The 12,818-nt window shown below is 39.9% G+C and overlaps 1 protein-coding gene across 1 annotated transcript in view; it reads right to left on the reverse strand.

Annotated features, from left to right (window-relative positions):
• The window catches only part of LOC126095190 (cathepsin O-like), an 84,687-nt gene that overhangs the window by 29,597 nt on the left and 42,272 nt on the right, over window positions 1-12,818 (reverse strand). The window contains exon 4 of the mRNA XM_049909923.1: window positions 838-986. Within this exon, the coding sequence (XP_049765880.1) occupies window positions 838-986 (149 nt within the window). The remainder of the gene's footprint in view (window positions 1-837; window positions 987-12,818) is intronic.

A 12,818-nucleotide genomic window follows, 5' to 3' on the forward strand; every position in this document is an offset into this window, starting at 1 on the left:
CAAGTACCCCTATTTAAAAAAGAAAGAAAGAAAGAGTTGTTGGAGCTTCAGAATCACAGAGGTGGCAGCACACAGTGCAGAGAATGTGCCAACATAACTGTTGAATTGGGAGGATGGCTTTGTTGTTGGCAAGTCTTCCAGACTCCTGAATGTTAAGCAACATCACACACAGAAGAAATGAATGAATAAATGTCAGTAACACACATGATGAGCAAAGGTATAGCTTTTCCTTTTATGTTCAAATGTCTTATTGACAGCAAACTTTGAAGGCAATGTGAAGCTCAAAATAATTCATGTACTAAAACATATATGTTCATTTATGCTCATGGAAACCAAAAACTTAAAGGGGTTATACTTTGCATTAAGTGTAAAAATAAAGAAAAACTGGCAATTAACCTCAATGTGGATGCCTGGAAGGAGATTTGAAACCCAGTCTTCCAACACAAAGGTCCAATGTCTTATCCACACCACCACTTCTCTTGAAGCTGTTGTAACAGTATATTTGCCTCCAGCTGAGTTTTTAGTGTGGTTTGTTTCCTACAGTGCCAAGCTACATATGACTTCAATGAATTACCCTTTCAGGATGTGTTACTTCCCTTTTATGTCTCAATTAAATTTGTCTGTCATGGGAACTACCATATATACTGTAAACTTTCACACAATGAGCAGTAATCTTCTTTTGTGGTAGCTAAAATACTCCTATAAATGTTACACAAAAAGTTCATCAGTGATCATAATGATTTTCAGTAACAAAGGTTCAGGGATAATATGTACTAAAAACTCTTGCAAACAGAAAAACTACATGTCAGTATCTTTAATATTTCTTGAGAAACGTACCCTTTTAATTTACATGTCTGTGTCTCCAGAGTTAATGGATACTGTTTTTCTAACTCAATAGAAATATTTTTTGCAACAATCCATTCAAGAAGACTACATGTGTCACCACCAGCACACCCTATGTTCCCATTCTGAGCACAATCAATCATCTGAAAAATGTTGAAAAAATAATATAACATTGAAAATAAATTTTGCAAAAGTTTAAAAACAAATAGTCATTAAAATATAAATATGATATTTCAAAAACATAAAAAATAACATATCTACTTCAACAGAAAAAATGAGAAGTTAATCAACCTACTACACTAAAATTCTCACATCTACATAAAATTTTAAAATGGGAAGGAATAAAAGGTCAGCAGTGTCTTCTGGCTTGCATCTAAAATCAACAACATATTTACAAATGTGACAAAAATTCCAGGCTTCTGTTTGTACAGAGAGAAAATATTGTTGTAAGCATGTTTCGCAAAAAACAGTGAATACAAAGAATTTAGAAATATGTTTATAAACAGAAACAGAAATAAATCTCTAAATAAAAATGAAGCACCTGAGCATGAACTGTTAGGCTGCATTATGTACTAAACCAACAATTATTTCTGGTGCCCATTTCCCAAAGACCATCTGACTAAGTGCAAGGGTAATGATGGATGCATCACCCTACTGAGGGCTATATGCAAAAATGCCCAAAGTGTTGCTCTGTACAAGAATGTGATGGCATGGTCATCACCAGGGTACGTTTTGTTGAAGGTCATTTGGCTCGTTATGGAAGCGTGTATGATTTTCAATGCAACTGTACAACTGAATCACAAAGCTATGCATCTCTGTTACCATTGTCAGTTCACTGTAGATATATACAACACGTCTGATGCTCTAATACATAAACTCCCCTAATAACAAACTCCTCTGCAGACTCATCAAGAATGTTTGATACATTAAAAAAAATTGATTTCACTTTTTATTCACAATGTCCAGAAACTTTAGCCAGTGGCAGTCAAATCAAAATACTTGTATAGTGTAATGTGAAATTACTGTTTAATAATGTATTATGTTAGAGCATATTTAATCAAAATTGAGGCTGGACAAATAATTTCTTGTCAGGTAAGCACTATTATGCAATTGCAGAAGGAGTATCATAAGACCTGTTTTATTTATTTAATGTATGGTGTACGACAACACATGAGTTAGTTGTATACTAATGGTCTAAAACACAAACATTAAGTGTGCATATAAAAGAAAGTCCTACAAAAAGAGAAAAAGGATGGATATAAAAACACATAAAATTTATAAAACCACAAAATACACAGAACCATAACTGAAGCCAGATGTTCATACTACAGGAATATTCGACCACCTTTTCAGTTGCACACAGGGATTTGGAGTGTTCACCACTGAAAGCTGTTAATGGGCACTCTTTGGTTACATGTTTTACCTCCACTATAACACTCTGGAGAAATTATTTTTTTCCTCTCTATATAACAAGTTACAATATTTACCAGTGTCTGTTCATATTATATTTAGGGTAAAAAAGATTTTGCAAGGCTCACTGAATCCCGGTGATGTGGTGGTGATGCAAGGCACATTAAGAAAAGCAAGTGGTTCCTGTTTGATCTGCACCTCTTTCCAGCGAATAATTAGGCTGAATCCATTTTCATCCCATATTGTTGCATTCTTTAAGTATCAGAGTGAACAGAAAACCAGCAGTGCCTGTATTAAAGGACTGCTGCTGCTCTTAATGAGTATGAATAACTTAGTGAATGATGTCAAAAGCTCTCTACAATAGTTTACAGGTTATGCTTTCACTTATAGAAAAGAGTGTGTTGATAGATTCGGAGTGAGTTGTACAAATTCAGAACTTTGTAATACAGGGTTGTTATAAGTAAACTTTCATTACTTGAAGGGTCCCCATGAAAAACTTGTGATCTTAGGAAAATGAGACTTTGCTGAAAAATTGTAATGACACGCAGAAGAGAAATAATTAATAAATCACTGAAATAAATACATCTGAATTTCCATCCAAGAGGGTAATATTTGATAACAGAGTACCACATTTACATTCCAGGTTACAGTCGTTGCTCAGTGTGACTACCATCTGCATCCACAATGGCAAGGAACTATACTAGATATTGCAAGACAATTGTTCACAGTATTTTTTGAATGGCGGATCACACAAAGTTCAGTTGTCCTGACACAGCTTACGCACTGCTTGCAGATTGCACATGCATCCAGCATTCTCAGGTGTTGCAACTTCTTCGACAATCTGTTGAGCAATTGGCCATTTGTCTCTCCCAGGAGCAATTCCCACATCACCAGTTAATCAAACTTCACATTCTTCAGCCATATATTCCTTTAATGTGTCTATACTCGTAAACAGCAGCAGCACTATTGCTGTTGTTTTGATAAAAGAGCTTTACAAGTAAAACCCTTCTCATTTGATTCTCTGCAAGTGCAATGCACACTGATGCTTGTGTTTAAACCCTACATCGTTGTTCCAGTATCGACACCTAACAGCAAGTCATGACACACACACACACACACACACACACACACACACAACATAAATCCTGCAGCATGCAGTCTGAACGTCATTCCTATAAAGCTGAGTATCCCAACAATAAATAGTTATCCATCTATACTGGCTCAAGTAGCTGAAGTTTAATTTTAACCACCCTGTATATTAAGAAAAAATGGAAAATCCAGAATGGAATGTAACAATACTATGAAAAGAAAAGTTTCCACTCAACGTATAACAGAGATGATGAAGCACAACAAAAATACTGTCACAAATAAAGCTTTCGGCCAGTAAGGCCTTCGTCCAAAATAGACCACACACACACACACACACACACACACACACACACACTCACTCATGCGTGCAAACACAACTCACACACAACTGCAGTCTCAAGCAATCGAGACCAACCTGCAAGCAACAGCTCCAGTGCATGATGGGAGTGGCGACTGGGTGGGGGTAAGGAGGAGGCTGGGGCAGGGAGGGGGAGGGATATTAGGGTAGGGGTGGTGGACAACGAAGTGCTCCAGGTTAGACAGAGGCCAGGGGAGAGGTGGGGAGCGGAGGGGGCAGGGTAGCAGAAATGGAGGGCAGTGAAAAGACTGAATGTGATGGTTGAATGAGTGCTGTGTAGTGCTGGAATGGAACCAGAGAAGGGGCTGGATGGGAGAGGACAATGACTAATAAAGGTTGAGGTCAGGAGGGTTGCGGGAACATAGGATATACTGCAGAGAAAGTTCCCACCTGCGCAATTCAGAAAAGCTGGCGTTGGTGTGAAGAATCCATATGGTACAGACTGTGAAGCAGTCACTGAAATGTAGGATTCATGATTGGCAGCATGCTCAGCAACTGGGTGGTCCACTTTTTTCTTGGCCACAGTTTGTTGGTAGCCATTCATGAAGGCAGGTTGTCATGCCCACATAGAATGCAGCACAGTGGTTGCAGCTTAGCTTGTAAATCACATGACTGGCTTCACACATAGCCCTGCATTTGATGGGATACATGAGGTTTGTGACCGGACTGGAGTAGGTGTTGGTGGTGGTGGTGGTGGTGGTGGTGGTGGTGGGAGGATGTATGAGACAGGTATTGCATCTAGGTCTATTACAGGGGTATGAGCCATGAGGTAAGGGGTTGGGAGCAGGTATTACCTACAAACAAATCCAGGATATGGTTATGGGCCCCCGCATGGCACCATCCTACGCCAACCCATTCATGGCCATCTAGAGGAATCCTTCCTAAAAACCCAGAATCCTAAACCCCTCGCCTGGTTCAGATTCACTGATGACATCTTTGTGATATGCATCGAGGGTGAGGACACCCAACCACATTCCTCCATAACCTTAACAACTTCTGCCCCATTTGCTTCACCTAGTCCTACTCACCACAACAAGTCACCTTCCTAGATGTTGACCTCCAGCTCAAAGATGCCTACATCAGTACCTCCATCCATATCAAACCTACTAACCACCAGCAATACCTCCACTTCAACAGCAGCCTCCCGTTCCATACCAAGAAATTCCTTCCATACAGCCTAGCCACCCATGGTCGTCGCATCTGCAGTGGTGAGTGGTCCCTCTCAAAATATACAGAGGGTCTTGCTGAAGCCTTCACAGACCCTAATTATCCTCCCAAGCTTGTACAAAATCACATCTCCCGTGCCTTGTCTTTCCAGTGTCCCACCACTTCCCAAAGTCCCACTGCCCGGCCACAGAGGGGCATTCCCCTCGTAACTAAGAACCAACCAGGACTGGAGCAATTGAGTTACATTCTCAATCATGGTTTCGAGTTCCTCTCGTCGTGCTCTGAAATGAGTAATGTCCTGTCCACTATACTTCCCACCCCTCCTACAGTGGTATTCCGCCATCCACTGAACCTGCACAATATACTTGTCCATCCTTACACAACCCCTGCTCCCAAACCCTTATCTAATGGCTCATACCTCTGTAATAGACTAGATGCAAGACCTGTCCCATACGTCCTCCCCACCTCTCCCTGCCCTCCATCTAACCTACAGCACTTCACTGTCCGCCACCCCTACTCTACTACCCCTCTCCCTCCCCACCCCAGCCTCGCCCTTAACCCTACACAGACATCACTCCCATCATGCACTGATGCTGCTGCTTGCTGTGTGGTTTCAGTTGCTTGAGACTGCAATCTTGTGTGTGAGTTGCATTTGCGTGAGTGTGTCTGTGTATTGACATAAATTCCTGAATGGAGAAGTACAAAAAATAAGGGAAAGGCAACCACTAACCTATATATGATTGAAGTGTGGCACACAGAAGCCCATAACAGGAAACATTTAACACTAGCTTTCAAACTCTATGTGTATGAATCTGTAGACTGCAACCAATCTTCTATAGGTAAGTGGTTGCCTTTCCCTTATTTTAAGTACTTCATAATATTTGAATAGAGTTACTAATGAAGCATTGGCACCAGTGACTTTATATATCTTGGCGCAACTGACCAAGATAATATAAGATAATCAGATTGAAACATGTGCACACAACAGGTCACATTTTACTGGTGCAGAATATTAGTTTTGGTATTAACACTAACTGAAGCACTGTTTTGGCAGTTCTACTAACCACACCACAGAAACATTTTAAAGTTTTAACCACTAGATAAGTAAAATTGCTACGTGATTGACATTTCATCCTGCAAAAGCCATATGTCACTTTTTGACTGCAAAACATCACAGAAATTAACAATTACATCATGATGCCCATATACCATACAGGTATGTATGCCCTGGCTTTCCTGTATACATAGGAGAGCATGTACTGCCTGAGGGTTGTTCAGTGGGTTGCCGAAGCAAGTTGTTCTCGTAATGTGGGAACAGTTCATTGTTCTGTTGCAAGAAGAGTGCACTCACCAGATCTCTCATTCTCATGATGATTTAGACAGCTACAAAGAGTGTCCATTGTGGTGCATACAAAGAGAGAAATGGTGAATAACAAGCTGCTAGAACTGGAAATGTTGGATATTGTGTACAGAGATCTAGGATCAGAAATAGAAGAAACAGACAATGAAGAGTTGTGCTTTCAAAATGACTCACATTTATTTCCAAATGAAAGAAAACTTGGCAGACACATGGACATCAGAATGAAACTATTGTCTTTCCACAAAGCATAAGATGACTAGCATTGAAATTCTACTGAGAACCATGGGAGGAACAGTAGCAGAAATCATAAAGCTAGACTGTCATTAATTACAATAGAAAAAAAACTCGTGTTGAGAGAGTGCATCAATTCTCCATCCATTAGTCGAAAGAATGAAGAGGAAGGACAAATTATCTGTCCTCTTATGTATTACGTCAACAGTCAACAGTTTTATTTTATAAAAAGAAAAGACTAGGAGGAACATTTGCCCACTAGACTACCTAAACACAGGAGGGAAGAAAATGGCTGATAAGGGAGGAGATTTTATCAGCAACAACCAATTTCAGCCACAAAAATTGGCAGTAGTATTCCACATCATTTTCCAGAGAAGACTCTACCCTACTGCAAACACAAACTACTTGTTAGTAAAAATTTTGTTCAGACAGAAGACAATTTGAAAAGGAAGGGCAATAAATGGCTGTGCAAGCACTCGAACAATGACTTTTGTGCCTCACTGTGTTTTAAGCACCACCATACCGAAATGTATTAGACTCTAACCACAGAAAATATGCTCACTTTCAGATACATAGTTTTCAACATTCCTGTACTGTTTTTCACTGACACCCACATTTACATCTACACTCTGTGACCCAATGTGAAGTGCACAGCATATGTTACATCCCGCTGTACCAGTTACTAGGGCTTTTTCCCATGTCATTAACATATGGAGTGCAGGAAGAATGACTGTTTAAATGTCTTTGTACATGCTGTAATTAATCTAATCTTGTCTTCACAATCCCTATGATAGCGAGTGGTATGTAGTGGGTTGTAGTATATACCTAGAATCTTAATTTAAAGCCAGTTCTTGAAACGTTGTTAGTAAATTTTCTCAAGATACATTTAAACTATCTCCAAGAGCCTGCCAGTTCAGTTCTTTTAACATCTCCGAGACTCCCTCCCGCAAGTCAAACAAACTTGTGATCATTTGTGTTGTCCTCCTCTGTAAAGGTTCAGTCTCACCAGCTAGTACTATTTGGTATAGGATGATGTGAATGCAGACAAAACAATAATTTCACCACTCAAAGGAAGGAGCACATAAAACATTCTCATGAGTTTTTCCTGAAGATATAACCTATTTATATTTTATACATTAAAATAAACTCAATGCTGTAACACACTTAGGTTTCACTTTTAGAGAGTGCAGCAACTGTTTCGTATCATATTTCTGTATTTTGCAACCTAATTAAAAACCAACCCTCAATCATGTTAGTTCACAGTCATGTGAGTAAATGGCAGTGCCAAGAATGTTCAGTCTCTTAAGGACTGTTTTAGTGTTCCCAAATAAAATGCCAATTCAAAGTCTTCAGTGTGTCATCAAAAGGAGTTAGGCAACAGTTTCAGTAGGGTAAAGATGTCATGGTGAGAGTAAATGATGGTGATGTATGGGATCTTTGTTTCAATGTAATTAAAATATTTACTGAAAACAATGTTCCAAAGCCTATAAGGATCACAAAAATTTCATTATGAACAACTCTAAAGATAAACTGGCTCTGATACAACGCGACAGTAAACATAAAAAGTTTATGATGTGTCTCTATAGGATAATCAGAACAAAACCAAAGTATTCTAGTGATTGGATGTCTGTGGCGATTGGATGTCTGTCTACACTAAATAATACAGAGACTAATAAAGGCTCATTATATTCATTGGGATGAAAGCCTTTCTTGTGTGTGTGTGTGGGGGGGGGGGGGGGGGGGGGGGCGCGAGCAGTTTTTTTTAACATTTTGTTGACAGTGAACCAGTAACTTCATTAAATTTCTGAAAGTGTTTATTAATGATTCTATCAACAGTTGTAGTATTTATATTAAGCAGCTCATTTCAAACTTTACGATTTCATTTTCAAGTCTAGCCTACTTAGGCTGCACTTACAGTGCCTGATCTTAATAATAAACACCAAAGTGGCAACACATGTTTTATAAATGTTTGCAGAATGGATGTCACAATGGAAACATGCCTCTAACCAAGCCAAAATCAAACACTATTGATACTGACTTGGTAAGAGGTACATGTGGATTGTGGCATTCATTCTGCAAACATTAATAATGCATGTGTTGCCACTTTTCAGGCACTGTCAGTGCAACCTCAGTAAGCCAAGCTTCAAAATGAACCTTACAGTTTGAAACTAGTTGCCTAATATAAATACTGCAACTGTTGACAGACTCGTTAATAAATACTTTAAGTATCTCTATTTGATGCTGAGAGATTTCCTGTGTGAATAATGCAATATCTGCAAGATGGAGCCCATAGAAAAGGATAGTGTTACACTCTCATCAAAAATGGAAAAAGCGAACAGTTCATTGTGTAAAGAACATAAAAAGAAAGAGATAAAAGGAGCCCTATATGTTAAGTGCAACCACTGGTTGCACAAAAAATGTGTAAAAATAAACTTAAAATACAGCACTGGTGATTTTTTATGGGCTTGTCCAAACTTGAAAAAGCAGTGAATAAAAAAAGTGAAATTATCAAGATACTGCTAAGTGATGTCGAGGTACTGAAAAATGAAATCTCAATTTTAAACTAAGGAAATGATAAATTATTACAAGAAAGAGTTCTGTGTGTCCAAAAGCTGTAAAACAGAAACAATACAACATTGCATTATAGCTCCATGTAAAGAAAAAAATACGTTAGTAAGAGAAAAACAGTCCAGTGAGTGTGAAAGCCTGGTAACAGAAACAAAACAATACCATGAGAACTTGTATGCATGTATTAGCAGTACTAATGATCAAAACTTTAGGTCTAATATACTAGATGTGCCCAATGAATCACTGACACACATTAATAAGCCAAAATTCAGTATATAAATATAAGGGGAAGTAGGTAACACACACTAAAAAGAAAGGTAGTCACTAAAGTGTACAAAGAAATGAAAATGAATTTCCATTGATAGGCGATTCGTTAACTGAAAAATGTCATCATCCCAGGATGCAAAATTGATGTGCAACCTGAAATTAAAATATAACAGCTTAACAAACATTATAAAAATGTGGAAACTCAAAACATAATACTGCAGAAAACTAACTTGAGCGTAAATAGTGGTGTATACTATTACATTTTGGGACAAATTTGATAAAAAGTAACAATGAAGAAGAAACACCAATGAGACAAGAAACTTGATTCGCTCATGCAGGTTCCTGGCTCATAACCAGTGGAATAATTAAAATAAGATCCGTAAGTGATAAATATACCTGCAAAATAAACTGTGTCACAAAATAACAATGTGATAGGTTTGGAGCAGTGTTCACAGATCCAAATAAATTCTGAAATGAAAACTGCCTAGGAAAGGACAATCTGCATCTAAATACACTCCTGGAAATGGAAAAAAGAACACATTGACACCGGTGTGTCAGACCCACCATACTTGCTCCGGACACTGCGAGAGGGCTGTACAAGCAATGATCACACGCACGGCACAGCGGACACGCCAGGAACCGCGGTGTTGGCCGTCGAATGGCGCTAGCTGCGCAGCATTTGTGCACCGCCGCCGTCAGTGTCAGCCAGTTTGCCGTGGCATACGGAGCTCCATCGCAGTCTTTAACACTGGTAGCATGCCGCGACAGCGTGGACGTGAACCGTATGTGCAGTTGACGGACTTTGAGCGAGGGCGTATAGTGGGCATGCGGGAGGCCGGGTGGACATACCGCCGAATTGCTCAACACGTGGGGCGTGAGGTCTCCACAGTACATCGATGTTGTCGCCAGTGGTCGGCGGAAGGTGCATGTGCCCGTCGACCTGGGACCGGACCGCAGCGACGCACGGATGCACGCCAAGACCGTAGGATCCTACTCAGTGCCGTAGGGGACCGCACCACCACTTCCCAGCAAATTAGGGACACTGTTGCTCCTGGGGTATCGGCGAGGACCATTCGCAACCGTCTCCATGAAGCTGGGCTACGGTCCCGCACACTGTTAGGCCGACTTCCGCTCACGCCCCAACATCGTGCAGCCCGCCTCCAGTGGTGTCGCGACAGGCGTGAATGGAGACGTGTTGTCTTCAGCGATGAGAGTCGCTTCTGCCTTGGTGCCAATGATGGTCGTATGCGTGTTTGGCGCCGTGCAGGTGAGCGCCACAATCAGGACTGCATACGACCGAGGCACACAGGGCCAACACCTGGCATCATGGTGTGGGGAGCGATCTCCTACACTGGCCGTACACCACTGGTGATCGTCGAGAGGACACTGAATAGTGCACGGTACATCCAAACCGTCATCGAACCCATCGTTCTACCATTCCTAGACCGTCAAGGTAACTTGCTGTTCCAACAGGACAATGCACGTCCGCATGTATCCCGTGTCACCCAACGTGCTCTAGAAGGTGTAAGTCAACTACCCCGGCCAGCAAGATCTCCGGATTTGTCCCCCATTGAGCATGTTTGGGACCGGATGAAGCGTCGTCTCACGCGGTCTGCACGTCCAGCATGAACGCTGGTCCAACTGAGGCGCCAGGTGGAAATGGCATGGCAAGCCGTTCCACAGGACTACATCCAGCATCTCTATGATCGTCTCCATGGGAGAATAGCAGCCTGCATTGCTGCGAAAGGTGGATATACACTGTACTAGTGCCGACATTGTGCATGCTCTGTTGCCTGTGTCTATGTGCCTGTGGTTCTGTCAGTGTGATCATGTGATGTATCTGACCCCAGGAATGTGTCAATAAAGTTTCCCCTTCCTGGGACAATGAATTCACGGTGTTCTTATTTCAATTTCCAGGAGTGTAGAATGGTGTCTCTAACGTTAAGCAGGATGTTTCCAGATGTTTCCAAAATAATAATAAAAAAAAGAAACTAAAATGGCCTGATGAGAGTGAAAAACTGGATAAAACAGCAAAAAAAAATCCAAAAATAAGTATCATCCAAAAAAAATTATGAAGAGTAGAATATAGATCTAAAAATTAATTTTTTAAGCATCAAAGAATTGAAAAATAAGGAACTGGTATTGAATGGCTTTTCATCAGAGAATAAATTTGACCTCTCAAGTTTAACTGAACACTGGCCACTGAAGATGAACTTCCAGTTTGTAACAATATTATGAGAAGGAAAATTGCCACTCACTATATAGTGGAGATGCTGAGCAGCAGATAGGCACAACAAAAAGACTCAGTATCTCTGCTATATGGTGAGTGGCAACTTTCCTTCTCATAATATTGTTACATTCCATCCTGGATCTTCCAGTCTGTAAGTTAGAAAACTGTATAATCCATTAAATTTCGGGCAGGCAGCCGCGCAAAAAAATTATTTGCGCAGCTGCATGCCCGAAATTTAATAGATTATTCATTATGCCACGAGAAGTTGAAAATGCACATAGAAAACTGTAGTTTATTAAACAGTTATTGCAGAAGAATTCGAAATAGTGATGTAGCTATCTATATTAGCAGACCAGTTGATGGTTAAGTTATATCTAGATTATCTGAGTGAAGAACTGAATTCTGAAGCTACTGGTATTGTTATGAGCAGTATGAAGCCCATAGTCTTATCACTTCTCCCAGTGATGTTTATAGTCTATTATTAGAAAAAATGGACATCCTTCTATGCGCGGTCACTGAACAGATTTACCAACTATGACATCATAATAGGTTGTGATCTTAATTCTGATTTTGACATGTCAGCTGATAAGTGCAGTGTTAGTGATCTGAAAAATCTATTATGACTGTTATGACTGTTCAATCTACAGTGTGTCAACTATAGAACCACTAGAGAACTAGCACACTTAGACAATGTATTTGTTAATTACAAGTGTGCCCAAGATCAATGTGATGTAACAATGTTCCCCTTTTCTGACCACAAATTAATGCCATTAATATATGTTAATAGGATCAAGCTCGGTCAATCTCAGTGGTGCCTTTGGCAGCTAAGAAATGGTGATCACTAGGTCAATGAGCAGTGGAAAAATTGGAAAGTTCAGGAAATCCCTTGCAGACAGAGATTAAATCTCCCAAAGAAATGATGGTAATCATTGCCTATCAAACAATGAGACAGTTAAGGTGAAGTTTGAATATTTGTTACCTCATTTCTGCAAACATTTAATGATAGTATTCCAATTAGAAGACGTAAAGTACCAGACAGAGGCTGTAAAAATGTGTCAAGAAAGAAAAATTCTTGGTACACTAAAACACATCATGTAATGATGATGTCAAATACACACAATAATACTAAGTCTGAAAATGCAATATTCTTGTATGTATGACAAAGAAGCAATTATAAAAAAAGCCGTTATTGAAGCAAAAAGTCACACAATGCCTAGTGCATTGCGAGTTCTAACAATAAATGCAGAGCTGTTTGGAATCTCGAACAGTGTTGCCAAGGAATCGCATATGGTCAT

Source organism: Schistocerca cancellata, chromosome 8 (genome assembly GCF_023864275.1).
Source record: "Schistocerca cancellata isolate TAMUIC-IGC-003103 chromosome 8, iqSchCanc2.1, whole genome shotgun sequence".
Lineage (NCBI taxonomy): Eukaryota > Metazoa > Arthropoda > Insecta > Orthoptera > Acrididae > Schistocerca > Schistocerca cancellata.